Raw genomic sequence first — 20301 nt, forward strand, 5'->3', positions numbered from 1 at the left:
TATGTGGCTTGTGCCTTGCCAGTGTCAAACTGGCGGCCCATGGGCCACATGCGGTCCTCCCATCGATTACATACGGCCCGCCCACCACTGTGCAGAGGCACAGCTGCCTGCAAGGTGATAGAATATAGACAGAATATAAGACTAAATATATTTGCTAGCAATGTTTTCACAACAGTAAGAAGATATTCAGTTGTAGTTATTGCTTTGTTATTACACTCAGCATTAAAGCTGTTTTATATATGTTTTTATTGTGAAGTATACACCATTTTATATCAAAACAAGCACTTTTACTTTGAAATTCTGTCTAATGTCATCATGAATGTCTTCTATTGCCCACCTGCCACTTTTTTTCTCTGGATCAGACTCGATGCTCATTGGCCCCAAGGTCATTTGAGTTTGACACCCCCGTGTACACCATAAACATTGGCGTGACATAGACATATCATAACCTTTTAACCACTTGCAATGTTGATGAAACATGCTCACGCTACCAAGGGAGGCTCATGTGATTCTCAGAAACAGCGATAGAGATCATATTTGTTAAATCAAATATGTGACTCGTCACCCGAAAACAAAGAAAACTTACATACATACTGAATGTTCAGCTGATGAAGTACATGGCTGACGAAGTACATGGCTTCATCAGATTTAGCCTACATGTGTTATGGATGCTTCACAAGTAGACATTGTTCTACACTGCATTGTATATTACAGGAGTCTTGCTGCTTATATTTCACATGCTTTTAAAGGTGATTTTTAGACTTGCAGAGACATCTAGTGGCATATTCCTGTACTTGTCGTTGAATTAACAATATCAGACACAGTGCTTGTGAATGTTCTTTGTCATGTAGGTCATAATCATCATTAAGAGTAAAGTCCAGTTGCCAAACTATGGAAAAACATCAGACCCAGAACATCTCTAGCTGTGCATTTGCTGCGACAATGTCATTACACAACATTACATTACATTAGCAACATTACCCTTTATCTGTCGCAGAAAGGCTTTATATTTACTTTGGTAAGTTTTTATTCTACTTTCTGAAATTCTATTTAAAGAGAGCAAGGTGTTATTTCTTTTTAAGTCTTAATTTAAAGCTTAAGATTGGGGATCTATTCTAATAAAAAGCACATCATCAGAGGGATTGCAGAATCTCTTTTATAGTTTATAGCCATTGTTGTTGCCTCTTACAAAATCATTTCTTACACGTTTTCATATTTACACCACTATTAACGTGATGCTTGTTTTATTCTACCTGAATATAAGGCCACACCAACAGCCTCACCTGCAAAGTCATTAACAATTAAGCAATGGTTTCACTTCATATTGTACAGTAGCTCACTTATCTTCAGCAGACTCTTAAAACTTTTCCAGTTGAGGTCATGATAACCAAATGTTTAACTAGTCCTTCTTTACAATTAATTAACTTGTTCAACATGTTTTTTCCCCCCTGTGGTCAAAGGTTATTAAGTTTTCTTTTCACAACGCCCTGCAGTGCATTCTCCGCCACGCCCGGTCCACTTCAGGCGGTTCCTGGCAAAAATAGCATAGGATTTGTCCATAAATGGCCTCACACATGGCCACATCATGAAGCGACCCAAAAAACCGAGGCCCACGGCACCGTACATGACTGCAAACGCTGGGATCCCACGTTGAACCTGCCAGAACACAGACATTTAGTCGCCTGTCATTACTTAATTGTAACTTAGTCTTCCAAAAAATATATATTATATTTACCTCATTTTTCTCATCAATCACATGCATTTCCTCCATGGCCATCTCATAGCTCACGTCCTTATATTTCCCTGCATCGTAGTCTGGCAGGGCGATGTCAATGAAATTCACTTTCCCAGGTTTGTTTCTCTGCAGAAACTGGAGGAACCGGATTTCTGTCACACATATGGGACAAAGTCCATCGTACAGCACCTATAACAGAACAAGAAGAACGCCACTGATTTCTTCAGTTTTCAACCTTGACATTCCACAACAAACTGCATTATAGAGGAGATAACTCATTTAAAGCTGGCCAAACCTGAATGGTTTGTAGCTTTTTCTAACTGGAGCAAACATGTGAGACATTTATGGACAGAGTGTCTCACCGTGAAACTATGGTTAATGTTATTTTAGCAATGCTACCCTGTCCTGTTCTGCTTGAATAGGTGGTTGTCCCAGAATGGACTTAGACCTTATCTCTTGTGACAGAACTCATCATCAGATCTGTGAGTGGATGGTTGTTTGTCTCTTTGTGACCCTGTGATGGACTGGCGGACTGTCCAGGGTGTCGATGCCTATATTCCGTGGCCCTCATGTGGAGGATAAAGTGGTAGAAAATGGATAGATGGATGTTTTTGCAAACAGAAACAAAGGCGTATCAGCCAGCAGTGTGGGGAATTGGGATCTGATCACCAGTTGTTATTCAGGAGAGGAATCCGGCATGTGTGTTAAAGGTGAAAGAGTCAATTAATGCTGTCCACTCGTGATCAGTTCTCTCAAAATCGATGTTAATAGCAGCTTTGAAAGGGGCCTTAGAGGCTGGAGCCTCGGAAGAGACATGAGTTGTATTTTGTAAGTGACACACTACACTAATTAAAGAAATAAATTGATTGAAATAACAATTGAAAATTGAACTTTTTTTGTGAGCCAACATCAGGGCGGCAAACAACAAAGGTCCTTGGAGAGTTATTAAAGAGGCCCAACATACCACTGACACTGTGCTTCCATCGCAACAGGACATTTACAAAACCTGGTCTCTATGTGCTACACACATTCCTAAAGACTCACCACCTCTTCACCCTGAATACGTATCAGGTCCATCAAAATATGCAGTTTTTAACCAAGGAAACTGAACAGCTGACATATGAGAAATAACACAACATGCATTATGACTTATCAATATTTCAAACACCCCATTTTTTTTTTTACAATTATATTTTTATTTTATATATGGATGATGTCAATCCAATCATATCCGCCCTTTATTTATAAGGCACTTTAAAAACAACAACAGCTGAAACAAAGTGCTGTACATCAGAGGTAAATAAAACATAGAAATGTAAGACTTAATAGACCTAAAACACAAACAATAAAACATTCCTTAAAACAATAAAATACTGCAGGAAGTATAAAAACAACACCAATGAAAAGATAACAACCGAGTGAAAGCCAAAGCGAAACAATGCATTTTAAAATACGCAACATGATGTATAATATATAATCATTAGCCTGCAAACTTATCATTTTATTATGAAAATGATTTTTTTTTTATTTCACCAACAAACAAACAAATCTAAACGAATGAGAAGTTGCACTATAAATACACCTAAATCAAACAGTGTTTTTTCCCTTGTCCCCTTGTTTTTTTGACCTTGTCTAAAGGGGGTTGAATAGTAGAGGTAGTAGTGGTTGAGGATATCCGATAGCCACGGCATGACACTAATACCAGTCTCCATTTTGACTGCAGAGTTGAACAGAACACAGCCTTAGACTGACGGGGGCAAACTGCCGCTGATACCGCTGCTGCCGCCGCTGCTGCTGCTACACGCTCCGTGGGGTCCACGTTCACAAGGTGACGAGATTCAAAATCTTCACTTAATGTTTGCTTTAAAGCTTAACTTTACTCTGAAGAAAACTTAACCAGTTAGGTGAACTTTCCTGCAAGTTTACATGAATGGAGCACAAACACACGGCGTAAACTAGACGTTGTGCTGAGCATGTGACCGCGCGTGTTGGCTTTGATTTTTTTCAAAAATGTTTTTTTCCAAAATCAAAGCCAGGCGGTGTCATTGTCTCTGCTGCTGCTGTTGCTGCTGCAGACAGCATTAAAAACACAGCAGTCATTCACTTGATGTAACCTCCTCTGATGCGCTACTAATTATTACACGACATTATACGAGTTTGTCTCTACAGTTACGTGAACGTATCACGCAATTCATTGCAAGTCCAACCGTTAATTAATGTTAATTACAACGTTGGTTTCTTCTTCTATTGTGATGCCGTGCGATGAAAGAGTCTATAAATAATCATCGCCTGATCGCTAATAAGCAACTGGAACTATTATTATTATTTACACACATGGGTTGCCAGGTTGTGGGAAATCCTCCTTCAGCACAACTCTTTGAAGTGTTTTGAGCACCACTGGACCAAATTCCATCGATAAGATGCTTAACAACCTTTACACCTGAAGACACTGTAAATCGTGAAAGACATTATTTAATGATTTGCCGGCAGAGTCGCAACAATGCAACAGTTTGTGGTCACTGTTTCCTCTCTGTCCTCCACTCTTCATTTCCCTATTTCTCTTCTCTAACCACCATGTCTGTGACTTTTTTTTTCCATCTATTAGACAGGAGTTTATTTTTCTCTCCAAGGCTCCAAGTGGTTGTGAATACTACTGTGACTGTCTTCAATATATTGTACAGTTCCACTTTTAAGATGTTAAGTGCATTAATGCATGCTCTGCTTTGGTACCATATACATTTGAAATCATTTGAATTTAAAAAATGGCAGAGTTGTCATACAGACAATTTACTTTTGAGCACACTTGATGTAAGTTGTAAGTTAACTGATGATAAGATGATGGTCCAGGGGTCCACTGATGGGTTTTCTCACAAGTTAATGACAAAATCTGGCAACCCACATGTTCTCGAATAGAAAACTACACATTATGCTGCAGCTAGTACAGAATATGTCCAAACGTAATTGCTGAAATTATATTAATCAAGCGAGGCATCATATGTATATGTAAAACAATAATAATAATCATTTTCAAGCTGAAGCATAAATGGCTTGAGATCAAAACCAAGTCTCTCAAACCTTTAAGTGCCTGAGTAAAATGTACTTTGTCTCATTTCTTTACTGCTGCGAGAATTATTGTAAAAGTGAATAATCACTTAACCTTTACTTTAAGTTTGTTGCGATATAAATCTATTTTACAAGGGAGGCGTGGCCAAACGACTCACCAGTTAAAGATCAGTTAAAATAATACATAGCATTATATAAAATACAGACAACAGAGACATCTTCGGTTAAAGAACAAAGCCAATTCCATTACAACATCATTCATTTTGTGAATATAATAGGGCTGCAACTATGAATCACTTACTAAATTAATCAGCAACTATTTTGATACCTGATTTATCAGTTTGAGTGTTTTTGTTCTACAAGTTCTCTGACCTTTTTCTGCTTCTTAAATTTAAATCTTTTTCTCGTTTATTTTCTCTATATGACATAGAAATCGTTAAAGAATTAACATGGTTTGTGGACAAAACAAAACATTTGAGAACATCCCCATTTAGAGGTTTGGGAAACACCAATCTAACAATCAATTAAATGAGAAAATAATTGAAAAATCAGCTGATTATAGAAAATAACTGTTAGTTGCAGTCCTTGAATATCTGTTCAGGTGACATTGACAAGAACCTACCACCGTCATTTTCTTTGTGCATGTGCGTAGCCTACTTATTGCATCATTGTTTACAAACAGTAAAACGGTCTATGCATACAGAAATTATTATTAATGTAGAACCTTAATTTAATGAAAGGAATTTTACCATTTCCTGCAACTTCTCTTCAAATGCAATAGTAACAAGAGTGTTTACTCAAGTGCTATACATTTATTATTGTTTGAAGGTACAGAATGTTCATATTGTTCTTGTTTAAGTCTTCCTGGGAAGGGATGAAAGGCCAGCACTGCAGGTGGGAGAGGTGGAGACTTAAACCTCCTCTGCTCTGCTGAGGGATGTTTTCATTGTATTGTTAGCTGGAGATTATTTGAACTTTAAGTCCTTAAAAAAGCAATGACCCTCTCATCGCGTTGTTTCTCAAGCTATTTGCTACATTTAAATTTGACTATGTTATTATGACAACACAGACATCTTGGATTGAGGGGAACTAAAGATATCTTGAACCAGAATCAAGTCTATTCAGAATTAAATAGAAGCTAGTCATTCATTCAATCGTTTTCTACCACTTTATCCTCAATATGAGACCACGGGAGGCTGGAGCCAATCCCTGAACAGGTTGCCACTGTCTATGGCAGGACAAACATCTGCAACCTTATTTTTTATTCATTCATTCGTTCATTCATTCATCGTCAACTGCGTTACGAGTGTTGAGGGGTCACTGGTGCCAATCCCAGGTGACATAGGGTGAAAAGGTGGGGTACACCCTGGACAGGTTTCCAGTCAATTACAGGGCAAACACACCGACACAAACAATCATTAATTTTCACCTTCACTAGCTGGGGGAGGAAATTGAGAAAACCTAGTGCACAAGTGGAGAACATGCGAACATTTTGTTGTGATTGAATACAAATACAGTCTTGAATTGTTTTTTTTTTTCCTGTTTGGTTATGCACACCTCATGATATTAGGGCTGCAACAAACGATCACTTAATATGTTGATTTAAAAAAAAGCAGTGTTTCTCAAACCTGTAAATGAGGTTTTGTTTTGTCCACAAACCTAAAATGATTCCGTTGGAATGATTTTGTTGTTATATGGAGCTTTTTTTTGTCATATGTGTGTAATATTCACATTTAAGAAAAATCAGAAAGGACTGAATGAGTAATCGATTAATAGAATAAAATAATCAATGAATCTTTGCAGCCCTACGTTATAAATTAAATATTGCAAAAATGAATAGAGCATCTCAGAATCACTGTATCATACCGTCATCATCATGGAAATATTGTATTGTAGAAGTGTAGTCGTGTGTCCATCTTTTTGCTATGGACATAAATGACCAAAGTCTAAAGACTGGAGCCTGGACACGTTTAAACGGCTCGCCATACAAAATGCAGGCAGCACTCACTTGTGCCGAAATAGGAGACGGACCTGCGACATCTCCTTTCTGGCGTTTTTGGTCCGTTTTAGCAGAGGCAAGGACAGAGGAGATTTACCTTGACAGCGGCAGACTCAGAGCTGAAGGTCCGGTGTTGGTGTCTGCAGAGAGAAGGTGCTGCCGCTGATGTGTGTAATGTGGCCAGACGCGACACCAAACTACGTCTAACTGTGGAAAACATCTGCGTCGCTAAAGTCTGATAAAATAAACAGGATCTGACTTTTAGAGAAGCAAACTTGCCTCAGTTACACAAGCCGTTTGTTGGATAACTCCTCCAGAGGTCGCACGCTGATGACGTACAACGTCCACAAACTGTTTATAGAGCAAGCGCACGGACTTTTGATTGTGCAATGAACTGAGTCTGCTTGGAAAAAAATCATCTCTTTTGTGGACCGGAGGAGAAAATGACTGTTTTCTGTTGCCTTGTTCTGTTGCTATTTATTAAAAAAAAGTATTAGGGCCAAACTGAAGAGAAAAAAAACATCATAATATTATGCGAATAAAGTAGTAATATTATGATAATAAAGTCGTAATTTTTTTTTTAAATGTCATAATTTTACGAGATAAAAGCCATACTAGATAGATAAAAGCCATACTACATAGATAAAAGCCATGCTACATAGATAAAAGTCATACTACATAGATAAAAGTCATACTAGTTCTACATAGAAGTAGTCTTGGAAAGAAGTCCATTAGGTAGGAACAGTGGACTGATAGAGGGTGAGAGTGCTGAGGTGGATCCAAGTGCAGAAAGAGATGCAGGGCTTGGGTAAGTGGTAGGATATTACGAAAATAAAGATGTACTATTAAAGTCATAATATTACGAGAAGAAAGTTACAATTTTACAAGAATAAAGTCGTAATATTATGAGAATAAAGTCATATTATGAGAATAAAGTTGTAGTATTAAACATTTCATATTACGAAAGAATAAAGTATAGAATAAAATCGTAATTTTACAAATTACAAGAATTTTACGAGAATAAAGTGTCTTTTTTTCATTATCTAATGTATTATTAAATAGCAGTAGCACACACTCTTTCCTAACCACAGACTCAGTTTCTTTCAGAATCTTTTCAAAGTCCTGATGCTGAAGATAATGTGGTGCTGATGTGCCCATGAGATGAAGTAAATCGGAATGTAACTTAACAAAATGCTCCGCGTTTCCCCATCATGACACAGGTGGTTGCAGCTGATCATCTGATATTTTGCTTGACTTTATTCTCATGAGGTCAGGATTGCAACAATACCAATCTATATGACACTGTCAACTGTCACAGAATGCACACTCGAAGCTATAGGTTTGCTTGAGCACTGGGCCATTCTGGGCCATGCTGGGCCACTGATAACACAAGTTGCAAATTGCTTTGCAGAGTATTACTGGATTTGTTGGATTGTGTATGCAGTGTGATTAAGTATGTTGATTTGTCAGGTATTTTATTCATTAAATGTTCCAGACTGTTTTTAATTATGTTTCAAATGTACTGTAAAACGAGATTGTGTCTAACCCCACCCACAGTACTGGATTAAGATTTGTCTCCTTTTGGACCAAATCTTAATTTTAATTAATTTAATCTTAATTTTATTCAAATTGACCAGATAACCCATGTGAGCAGTAGATGTGGTGCTGACAACAGGATTAGCGCAATATCTATAATGTGTTTTACCCTTTCTTAGAGCTGTTTACACCTTTTTGGTCTCGCACGGATAATTTGTCTTGCCCAGCCCACAATCCATTGTTTTAGACTTGCTTTGATGAATTAGTATAACGCCTTGTTCTAAAATCAGACTGAACTATATTGGCTTGGTGTTAACACTGCTTCCACTGTGCAGTGAATAAAACTCATCTGAAGCAGCCACAGAATTGGACCTGAAGGAATCTTTATTCTTTTACAACTTGACCATGTAAGGGCACACACACACACACACACACAGCTATTCTTCTTAGGACATTGCATTGACTTCTATTAATTTGCACAGCCTAAACAAACCATTTTCCCAAACCTTAACCCTAACCAGTTAATGCCTAACCCTGACCTTAACCAACAACAATTATTTTTACAATCGATTAAACTGTCTCAATGTCGTGAAATGTTGAAAAATGTTGCTTATTATTTCCCAAACTTCAAGATGATGTTCTCAAATGCCTTGTTATGACCACAAACCTTTTTCACTTTGAATGATTTCTTTGTCAGAGGGAGCAATGAAACCAGAAAATATCCACATTTAAGGCCACAAATACAAGCACATTCTTGTACATACATATAGCCCCTTAATCTAACCTTAAACCATCAACTAAATGCCTTACCTTAACCCTTAACCTAACCCTAATCATAAAAAGTAACCCTAAAAAAATCCCTTTAAAGTTGTGAGGATCAGTCAAAATGCACTCAAATTTATATTGATAGTACCATATGACTGCCTGGTGCTGAATTGAATTGTTCTCATTGAATTGTTTACTATGTGATCACAGTTAGTTAGCGTGGTAAATACACAAACAATGAGATCAAAGGCCTTACAGTAGCATTCGGGTGTGACTGAGGCAGCAGCGGTCTGAGCACTTCGTTTTCCAGGTTTGTGCGTGCAGAAGTTGAACTTGCCCATTTCTTTCACCTGTTCCCACCACACAGACGTTGACACAATCATGCCCCCCGCTGCAGAAACCAAACTAGGTTACACACCACCAGATGGAGGCTGGGGCTGGGCTGTCGTCTTGGGCGCTTTCATCTCCATCGGTTTCTCCTATGCCTTTCCCAAGTCCCTCACTGTCTACTTTAAGGAAATTCAGGCGTATTTTTCAGTTTCCTACAGTGAGATTGCTTGGGTGTCTTCAGTCATGCTTGCCACTATGTATGCAGCAGGTCAGTGGCATCAAACATTTGACACTATATTTAGGTTAAACGTATTAATTGCAGTAATTAATAGTAATTCATTCCTCTGTGCAGGACCTGTGAGTAGTATACTCGTCAACCGCTATGGCAGCAGACCAGTGGTTATGGTCGGTGGGCTAATGGTCAGTTCCGGTATGGTGCTTGCTTCCTTTGGCACTAGTATCATACATCTCTATCTTTGCGTTGGCGTTATTGGAGGTAAGTTGTTATATTTTAATTTCACAAATAGTTGCGAATATATTTCACACATATATGCTGTTACCTATTGTGTAATTGCTGAGTGTTACATTGTAATTGTTGCTTGGTCAGGAATGGAACACATGCTTGTTGTTTACCTCACGTCACCTCACTGAGTTGGGTCAACGTCAGCCACTCGTTTAAATATTTGTACTGAATTGGCAGTTTGCCATGAAATATCCATACCCTGTCAGATAAGCGATGCTAAAGTAATATTCAAACATGCACGTATGTATGCCAGACAACACCAGTTCATTACTGATGATCTCTGAACAACTTCTCAGACTTTAAACTTAATCTGTAATCGAGTAAGGACACAAGATAAGAACACCACAAGAAAGTGAGAAAGAAACCACTGCAGCCAAATCATAAGAATGGGTTTCAACTAGTTGTTTTTCTCACTGTACATAATCTATAATTTAGTTTCAGAAATGGGAGATTGTTTTGCCCTTTTTTATATTAGTTTGTAATTTAAATAAGTTGTAGAATTGTGTCAAATTGAAAGTTTACATGAAGCCATATTTGTAGTTTTGTACCAGCATAAATAGAACTATTTGCTTTCTATGATGTGTTTATTAAATTCTAACTGTAAAAATGGACAGTTTATAATATAGTTTGATTGTGTTGCAGGAATTTTGATTAGATTTGATTTGATTTTAATCAGACTCAGACTCAGTGTTTGTCAATTTGTATTAATGTTTACATTATATTCTCACTTTTCTATGCATACATTCAAGCAAAACAAATCAATCATGTTGTGCAATGAACTAAAATACATATATATATATATATATATATATGTATATATTTTTTTGCTACACCAGGTCTTGGCCTTGCCTTCAACCTACAACCATCCCTGGCAATTGTGGGGACATACTTCCATGTCAAAAGGCCGCTGGCGAACGGGCTTGCAATGACAGGAAGTCCTGTTGTTCTGTTCACTCTGGCCCCTTTAAATCAGTTTCTGTTTGACTGTTTTGGTTGGAGAGGGAGCTTCCTCATCCTCGGAGCAATAGTTCTGAACTGCTGCGTCGCTGGTGCTCTTATGAGACCAGTCAAAAAAAGTGTTAAACCCCAACCAAAGACTGAAACACCACCGGCAGCCTCCGAGGAGGACGGTGCGCGGTCATCTGACTTTCAAATTGAAGAAAACCAAACTGAGAGCAGGTGTCAAGGCTGTGCGCACAGATTCATAGATTTCTCACTTTTTAAACACAGAGGCTTCCTCATTTATCTCATCGGTAATGTGGTCATGTTCTTTGGCCTTTTTGCACCTGTGGTATTTCTGGCACCATATGCCAGACATCAAGGGATTGATGAATATTCATCAGCTTTCTTGCTTTCTATTTTTGCTCTGGTTGACATGTTTGTCAGACCACTAACTGGCCTCCTTGGCAACACCAAGTGGATTAGGCCAAGGATCCAATATTTTTTCAGTTTTGCTGTTTTTTTCAACGGCGTGTGTCATCTGTTGTGCCCACTGGCACAAGGATATGTGGGTCTGGTATTATATACCGTCGTCTTTGGAATGGCTTTTGGGATGCTTTGTGCACTTCTCTTTGAAGTTCTGATGGACCTCATTGGAGCGCAACATTTCTCCAGTGCAGTTGGACTTGTCACCATCATTGAGTGTGGACCAGTGCTTCTTGGACCTCCAATTTCAGGTTTGTAAATTCCACACTGGAAAAGAAAGTCAAGGGATTTGTAAAATGGTGACAAATAAGTGTACTTGTTTTTCTTTTAGGAGCCTTGGTGGATGCTTTTGGGGATTATAAATACATGTTCTACGCTTGCGGTGTGATACTGTCGGCGTGTGGCATATTTTTCTTTGTCATGCATTTCTACAACTACAAGAAACTGGATGAGGAGCGGAAGCAGAGTTTGGCTGCGGAGAGGCGGACTTCAGAAGAGGCAGTCAAACTTAAAATGAGTCCAGATGATAAAGCAGCATATGAAGCAGAAGGATGAATATCACTCAGTATTTGAAAAAATAACGTTTATTTGACTTCTTGGACTGTTAGTTTAACATTTAGTGCTTCAATTGTTGTTTTATGTATAGCAATAGTACTTTTACTGTAACTAATGGCTTTTCTTCAATAATTCAAAAGTGTCTGTTCCTTTCACTGCAGTTATTATAATGGCTCTACAAATTCCCTAAGGGACTTGTGAATCAAACCAAGAATCCAGGAGATGCATCACATATTCTTTATTATTATTATTGTTGTTATTATCCTTGGACCACTAGATGGCACTGGACACTGACGCTATCATGTGAGAAGTGGTCAAAGAGAAACACAGCAATCCTCATTGAACTGCACTTCAACTAAAACCATCACCATTGAAGGTATGGTTCCACCACCACAACCCAAGTGTCATCAAGGGCACAGCAGTTCAAGAAACCAGAATATTTAATCAGTTGGTGTTTTTAAAAAAACCTTCACCTTATGCTGCCAACAAATTTACCTCTCAGTTTTCAAGATGGAATCAATATTCTTCAAGCTTCAATATCACAGTCATCTGTAAAATGATTTGGGAATTTAACTTATAAATACTTGACTCTTATCTGCGGTTGTAAAGATCTATATCCAACTTAAATGCAGCCACAGGCCACCAAATAGTTCAGTGGTTTGTGTATTTTTAGTATGACACTAAAACGTATTTCTGTACAGCTAACAACCGAACAATGCAAGGTCAAATATTCTGAGTCATGTAATATGTTGCGGAGAGAAATACGTGTGATCTCATGCCAAATCACACTATCCTCCCACATGTCAACATACTGCGTGATTACAGTCCCTTAGTCTCTGGCCTTGAGCACCTGCAATAAAAGATGCATGCATGGATGAGCCTTTCGTTAAAAGAACAATGACATTATTACAGATGAATGTTTAAATGATCCTTCCCTTATCGTGTCCCTGCAAGGTGCATATTGACTGTCTTCTTCAGATGGGGGCGAAAATTGCTTATGCGACTAAAATCAATACGTTTATTTACAACCTTAGATAACATTATCTGGAAATCAGATAAGTCCATGGCTTATGGGTGAATGCACTTCTATTTAAATTCTGGTTTAATTTCAATTAATCAAAAAAACACTGAGACGAAATTTAACTTGGTCTGAGTGAACATAACACCAAAGAAAGCCTGTGTGAACTTAAGGGTTTCTCTGACCAAGATATGGCATTACTTTATTGACTAGTTAATAAAACCTATACTTATGGAAGTATATACGGACACCTCATTAAAAGAAAACCTCATTACTACTACTTATAGAAAAATGTATGTATATGGTGGTATATACAAAGCCCTGATATTTAAGTACAGTCTGATTCATATTTTTTTAACATGGATTGAGCCGATTATTTTGTTGATCAATTCATATATTTATTGGATTGTAAATTGAATGATAATAAAGACAAACAACACTTGTATGAAACTGTGGAATAGTCAATATTATTTCTGCACGAAAAGTTTTATTTTTATTATGACGATGTTTTACATGAATATGCTACTTTCATTCATAATCATTTAGTTTGTTAGTCAGTCTTAATAGCACGACTGGTAATGTCTCACTTATACTATAAATACATGCAGTTTATGACACAGCCGGCGGGTAAATAACCCAGGTGTGTTGACACACTGAACTTGTCTTTCAAAGTATGGTAACAATGTGATTTGTTGCACTGGAAGTGACGGGTTATGAGTCGACACAAAGTGAAGGAGTGAGAACTTCCAATTAGTGGCAGCTCCCATAAGCTCTGTATCATCCCCACAGAGAACAGCTTGAGCATAATCGCTGTGATGAACTGTGACTGATGTCAGTAAATCTGACTTTAATTGGGACCAAGAAGATTGAATCCATGCAGCTCTGTGTCCATTGCTTGCTTGCGTAGCCTGATATCAAGCCGAGACGTAATGTTTTAACCATACTGCCGGTCTGAGCAGTCGCATCCCAAATTCTGTTTTAACCACACAGTCTGTAAAAAGAAAAAAGAAAAGAAAAAGGAAGGAAGTGATACTGTCTATTTAATCCAACATGTTTGTTAATAATCTCTGCTAATCTTCTTTACCCAGAGCAGCAGAACTAATCTGTCTTCATGATGTTTACTCTCAAATAAGAGTGGGTGGGGTGTGATGTGTACCAGAGTTTATTCATCAGCCCTGTGGTCGTAGCTATTAATGACACATCGCGTGGTCTAAAATAAACATGGATGGCTCGTGCAGCCAACATGATACAAGAGGGCATGTTGTCATGTTCTAACAGACTGTCTATCAAGGACTCAGTCACGTCTTCTGGGGGACGAGAGACACCCAATCCTGCAGTGTGCGTGTTTGTGTCTTAACTGACCACTTTATCCAGTGAAACACAAGATTTACTCAGATAACATTCTGGGGGAAAAAAGCCTTTGCAAACAGCTACAACATCACCCAGGGTCACCTTCTATGGAGTAAAAAAATTCAACATCTGACATGTTGAGGGAATATAAAAGTCTAGACTTTGTGTCATCTTTATCAAAATCCCTAGAGGGCAGTCTGAATCAGATTGAACAGAACGTGAAGATATAGCTGATTATTAAAGTGCGTAAAGTGTAAAGTGAGTTTCTTCTCTTTCCACTTTATATATCCAGAGCTGTAGTCAGCGCAACTCCACCTCAAACACTGTAACGATATATAAAAACCCTCAGCATTTTACTGTTCACTCTTGCACCTGCTCCTACATTACTGCCTTTGGTTTCCCACAAATGCATCTTCCCTGGATCTTCCCTGGATGCCTCACTGCTGTGAGGCTGCAGGTACCAGTGGTAGACACACAGAGTCGAACGGACCAAAGCAGGTGAATGTCGTTTCTCTATATATGTGCTGAACAGTGTTGTTATAAAGGTATGAATTACAGCGGCGCTGGGGATAAATGTGTATTCAGGAGTGGGTAAAAGTGTTACTTTTACATCAGTGGGTACGACCTAGTCGCTAAACCTGGTCTTACACCAACCCCCCAAAGTTCAATGTTTCTTTATGAAACATCAAATTCACTCCGATCGTTTCTACAAGAACCAACAACAGCGTAGAGCTTGAAACTTTGGAATGAATAAATTTAGCATAAGATTATTCAACTGAAATCAAACCAAAAGTTTCCATTCACTAAAGCTGCATAAAGTTGGGGGGGGTTCAGTCATGACATGATCGTTCTCTATTAATTCATCACTACAATCGACCACTTTGACCGTGTCACAGTGTTAACACAATGTCATTTAATCAATTGTTATGAGAACAATATTGACCCTATATGCTGCAATTAAAGAATCTTAATATTTCTTCATTTCAAAGTCAGACTGTGAAACACAGTGTTTAGTATCACACACTCTCGAACAAACAAACTGTGCTTCTGTTGGACGTCAGGCTTCCCCGCAGAATACAAATGGGCTAAAACAAAGCCCCTCTGAAGACGGTCATTTTCTGAGCTCAGACAAAAGAGGAACTCAAAACCGCTAAACTACTCAATCACGACTAATGCTTGTAAAAAAAAAAAAAAAGGGAACTAAGTTGCGAAGCAAAAGGACTAAATGAGATTATGTTAACCATAATTAACAATCTGAGACAAACTTCGCAAACACTGGGAAGAGTACGGCTTTTTTTGTTTGCCGTCAAGCTCAAAAATGTGGGAATTATCATCCCAACACACATTTTCCACACTTTTCATAGTTGACAATGCAGAGTCCCTGACCAGTATCCTTAATCTGTCACTCAAAATACATTTAGTCTTTGTGAGAACAAATGTGTAGCACTGAAAATGCTGGTCGGGGAGACTCTCTGCTGCCTATTAGAACTATTGTTCCTCTTTATCTGGTGAACACAGACAACCACTGAAGCTTGCATGTCTGGGGATGATGCCTCTGTTTGTGTGCATATTACAAGAATAATACAAGGCCTGTCCCGCGGATTATAATCTATCCTTTGAAAAACAGAACAAATTAGACGGCTGCATAAACAAACTTGATTGAAGAGCTGAAGAATGGACAAACAACATAAACTATACTCACAGGCTCTGTAGCATCTACATTGTAATCTGTGGCATGTGGATGGCGAAGAAAATAAGTGGGCTGTGTAATCAGTCTATCAGAGCAGCACACTTGAGTGACCAATTCAACCCAAGAGATAACATTGTAAGATTTCATTTAAATCCTCGCTCTTCATTTAGAAAATAGTATTGAATTTAAGATAGTTCCCAATCCCCATCTCCAGACACTAGACTAGATAGGCATTCCAGCCTCATGTCCTCGGGGATCGACACCAAGGCCTGGACTGAGACTGAGAGCACGACAGAGAGAGTGGGCATAGAAAAGGGAGAGAAGCAGAAATAATTATAAGAGCAACTGAGGCGTATCGGCTTGTCCTTGGCTCAAAATGGAAAGCGGGATGTGACATGATGGCACAAATCAACTGCAAGCCCATATACAATACCTGATTTACTCATAACATCTGTGTAATTACGCATCAGGAACCTTGTAATACTGGGATTCTGTTACCAAATTGTGTCATCTTCACATTTCTGGCTTGGACCCAGGATAATTAAGTATATCATTAGCCCCTGAACTGAAATGATTGGCGAACAGGGACCAGCGGTGATGGCAGTGTTTGCTGGGTATGTAGGGAGCATAAGGAGCGAGGAGCTTATTTTAATACCCAGAGTGCTCTGGGTCATTAAAAGATTCTGAGTACTAGCCTTTTGTGATCATGACAAATGCTACAGTGGCAGAAGTGAATCAATGTCCTCAGAGGTTCTTTGTGCTTCAAGGGCAAGGCTCTCCTGACATGATGAGGCTGTTGACTGTCGCAGCTGCCTTGCTTAGTCTGCCAAAGGTGTGCGATTAAATCCCCATTCTTTTCCTAAAGAGAGGTGCAGCCCTCTAGAAACACATAAACCATATGGTCAAGTCAGTGTATTGTCTTTAAAATGGATCCTATGGGTTTACTCAGAAGGAAATGGCACGTCTCTGTGTGCTGCACACCTTTTTTTTATGAACACAGGTTTGTTGGTTTTAGATTTCATGTCATTGAGAAACTGCTATAAAGGTGGACGTAAAATAGTTCAAAACCACTACACTATACTAACTCAAGGCACTGTACAAAGTAAGGCAGAAACCTTTACAACATTATAGAGAGAAGAGAAACCCAACAGTTCAGTGGAGAGGAAAAAAAAACTCCCTTTGAACAGGAAGAAATCTCTGGCAGAACCAGACTCAAAGACGTGCGGCCATCTTCCTCGACCGGTTGGGTTGAAAGGAAAAATGGGGGACAAAAAGGACAAGGGGGAGGTGAGGTGAGGTAGAGACAGAAGAGAGAGACCAGGAGCAGAAATACAACAATTGTATCAAGTTATAAGTTTAGACAAGACAGTTCTGAATCAGCTATGACATGTTTATAGAACTGTGATGTGATTTATACAAGCAGCAGCAAAGATGTATTATTTATACCGATATCAACTTTAATTATAGCATAATAATAATGACAATAATACTACTGCTACTGATAATAGTGATGATAGCCTTGAAACTGGATCTGGATCCTGCAGCCTGCAAGATGAGGACAGAGAGAGAGAGAGAGAGAGAGAGACAGGACTGGAAGGATTGTGTGTGTGTCTGAGAATCCTCATTTCCAAACACCTTGTTAAACTATTAAAAACACAGCAGTGAGTTCCACATTTCTTCATCACACCATAGATCACTGTAGTTTATTTTAAACCAGTGCATCGGCTACTCACGAGACAGCCAGTGTGTATTAACCCACAGCTGAAAATAGTCCCAAATATGTTTCTTCTTTGAGCTACTTCTTGCTCTCACTACAGTATATGGTGCCCAGCAGGTTGGGATATTACTAACTCTTATTTACATAAATTTTCATACAGTGCTAATTGTGACCTGATTATAAGGATTTACAGTTCATGTAGAAACAAATTCACTCGAGAGCCACGAGGGAGGATAATGAGGAGATTTGAGAAATGGATTAATCGTTTGTCCTTTCCAAAAACAATGTTGCAAGAAGTGTTTCATTTAAAGAACATAATCCATGATCTATATTTGCCCTCTAGTCTGGCTCCACCAGAGGATTCTGCCCCTCGAGTATTTGTTGTTTAGGACATTTGCTAAAAGGACAGACGCAATGCATTGCTTTTGGTGAGAAGAATCATCTCAGACAGAGAAAAGTGTGGAAAAACAAAAAAAGTAGACACCAAATAAATCAAAACAGAAAGAAAAGAAGAACATTTTACACCTAAACGTTTCCTTTTCCCCAGCTATTTCTGCTAAAACAAAAAGAAAAGCCTGTCCAAGACAGCATGAATAAATTAAATGGATTTGTAAAATAAACTCTCAACAGCACAGTCATAAAAGCTCCAGAATAAAACAGATTCAGCGTGTCATGGATTTGTCAGTTGCAATATAACAAAGGATGTCAGAAGTCTACTTGAAAAACTCGCTCCAAATAAACCCTCATCCATTCTTTGTTAGAAATCTGGGATATATGCACATGTAATTACACGTTGTTTTATTCACAGTGAGCGTAAACCTCAGATGAAAACTTTTACTCATATGGGATGCACAGGACAACACTCAGGATTACACAAGCCCTTGTCCAATTAAGATACTGGTGACATTTATTGCCCTTATGCTTCTCTTTTACTCCACTGGATGTACAGGCCCTGAAATCATTTATTCCCCGGTTTAATGTGTACTAACAAATTAAAAATTACACACATAAAGATAGGACATAGTCGAGTAATGTCACATATTAAGAAGATGAGACAAACAAAGCAAAACGAGACAAAACAAAATCAGGCAGAACAAGCAAGGACATGAAAAAAAAGACAAGGAAATACTACTCAAGTAGGGACTTTTGTGTAATGTTGAGTAAAACCAGTGTTGTAACAAAGTAAAAAAATACTTTGTTACAGTACTTAAGCACAACATTCACATATCTGTGCTATACTTAGTTATTTATATTTCTTGCATCTTTTACTTTTACTTCACTCTATTTCCTTTAACTATCTTTATTACTCGTTACTACCAAATAAAACCAGAAGAAGAAGAGTTGGTAAGGGTCTGTGTTTATATAGAGCTTTTCTAGTCTTGATGATCTGCTTTACACTATAGTTTTGCCATTCCCCCATTTCCACTATTCAACATGGGGTTAAGTGTCTTGCTCAAGGACACATGTAGACTAGCAGAGCCAGGAATTGAACCCTCAACCCTCCAGTTGAAAGGCAACTCGCCCAATAACCGTGGCTCAATTCTAACTTGTCATAGTTTAGGACTTTTACTTAAGTAATATTTTAAAAAAAACTTCTACCAAAGTAATTTTTTGGTAAGATATTTATACTTTTACTCAAGTATCCCTTTTAGGTACTTTATACAAGACTGAGTAGTATGTAAATGTTTCTTCCACGGTTATATGTCCATATTTAATGTCTTAATTAACATCTATTAACACTCATGTTTGTGGCAAAAAGACTCGTCTTGTCTTGGGCTGACGACAGTTCTCATGCTGCTTCACTGCGTGCCAGGCTGTGATGCAGACAGGAGGCTCTCAGCGGTGCCATCAGTATCAGTAGAATATCTTCTTATCCTTGCCAAACTCTTCAATCTCCCGAGGAAGAAAAAGCGCCAGTGAAACAGCCCTCACCTCTGACTCAACAGGAGTTGAGTATCCAAGGTCCACGTTAATATAGACCCTGAGGAACCAGATGCTGTTAACTCTCTCTCCACAGTGCAGAAGATGGGAACATGTGCTTCCTGTACACTCAACATCAACACCATCACCTTGGTAGTGCAGACATTTGTGATGGATGTTATTGTCTTGCAGAAAGGGCTCCAACCGTCTGACTGTAGTCCATCACATCATTCCTGGCGAACAGGCCAGTGATATTATTGTCATCTCTGAACCCTGTGGTTTTGGAGCTGTGTGTTGCCATGATGTCGGTGACAGAGAGGTCAAACAGGACTGGTTTTACAACTTGGAAGGAAATAATTATCCCTGTTATTTCTGCTAAGTGTACGCTTATTATTTTCAATTTTCAGTTCAGTTTAATAAAAACCTTCAGTGCACTAACAGATTTCCACTGTTTGATTTTAAATTAATGTACTTATTTCCTAAGAACTGTTTTTGGTACTTGGACCATGCAGCATTTTTTCTTACAGCATATATCGTACTATACAATTCAATATAGAATGGCATCATATCTATTTATCTACCTTAAAGGCGACATAGACCGGAAGCTCCAATTAACGCTGCGTTTGTGTTTGTATCTGCGTCATCACCTTGTTTATGAAACCCTAAAGTTTCAGA

The 20301-nt window shown here is 38.4% G+C and overlaps 2 protein-coding genes across 3 annotated transcripts; one reads left to right on the forward strand and one right to left on the reverse strand.

The window, feature by feature from the left end:
* Positions 1 to 1138: 1138 nt before the first annotated feature.
* On the reverse strand, positions 1139 to 7127 carry LOC122777581 (uncharacterized protein At5g50100, chloroplastic-like). The gene is made up of 3 exons (XM_044038905.1): positions 6895 to 7127; positions 1736 to 1924; positions 1139 to 1656 (listed from the first exon to the last, which is right to left on the reverse strand). Exons 1-3 carry the CDS (start codon positions 7015 to 7017, stop codon positions 1465 to 1467), a joined length of 504 nt encoding a protein of 167 aa, XP_043894840.1. The 5' UTR covers positions 7018 to 7127; the 3' UTR covers positions 1139 to 1464.
* slc16a7 (solute carrier family 16 member 7) lies at positions 3466 to 12806 on the forward strand. Of its 2 annotated transcripts, XM_044038904.1 has the most exons (6): positions 3466 to 3563; positions 8669 to 8740; positions 9466 to 9696; positions 9781 to 9924; positions 10788 to 11627; positions 11708 to 12806. In XM_044038904.1, exons 3-6 carry the CDS (start codon positions 9480 to 9482, stop codon positions 11929 to 11931), a joined length of 1425 nt encoding a protein of 474 aa, XP_043894839.1. In that variant the 5' UTR covers positions 3466 to 3563; positions 8669 to 8740; positions 9466 to 9479; the 3' UTR covers positions 11932 to 12806. The 2 variants fall into 2 exon arrangements, with proteins under 2 accessions (XP_043894839.1, XP_043894838.1); XM_044038903.1 differs by lacking the exon at positions 8669 to 8740.
* Positions 12807 to 20301: the final 7495 nt, after the last annotated feature.

The sequence above is a fragment of the Solea senegalensis genome, linkage group LG11 (genome assembly GCF_019176455.1).
Source record: "Solea senegalensis isolate Sse05_10M linkage group LG11, IFAPA_SoseM_1, whole genome shotgun sequence".
Classification (NCBI taxonomy): Eukaryota; Metazoa; Chordata; class Actinopteri; order Pleuronectiformes; family Soleidae; genus Solea; species Solea senegalensis.

Coding starts and splice junctions, on each gene's coding strand:
- LOC122777581 (XM_044038905.1), bottom strand. CDS start 7,017: ATGTTTTCCACAGTTAGACGTAGTTTGGTGTCGCGTCTGGCCACATTA. Junction 1,925..6,894: donor CTGAGTCTGCCGCTGTCAAG/GTAAATCTCCTC, acceptor GTTCTGTTATAG/GTGCTGTACGATGGACTTTG. Junction 1,657..1,735: donor TGATTGATGAGAAAAATGAG/GTAAATATAATA, acceptor GTGTTCTGGCAG/GTTCAACGTGGGATCCCAGC.
- slc16a7 (XM_044038904.1), top strand. CDS start 9,480: ATGCCCCCCGCTGCAGAAACCAAACTAGGTTACACACCACCAGATGGA. Junction 9,697..9,780: donor TGCCACTATGTATGCAGCAG/GTCAGTGGCATC, acceptor TCCTCTGTGCAG/GACCTGTGAGTAGTATACTC. Junction 9,925..10,787: donor TTGCGTTGGCGTTATTGGAG/GTAAGTTGTTAT, acceptor TTGCTACACCAG/GTCTTGGCCTTGCCTTCAAC.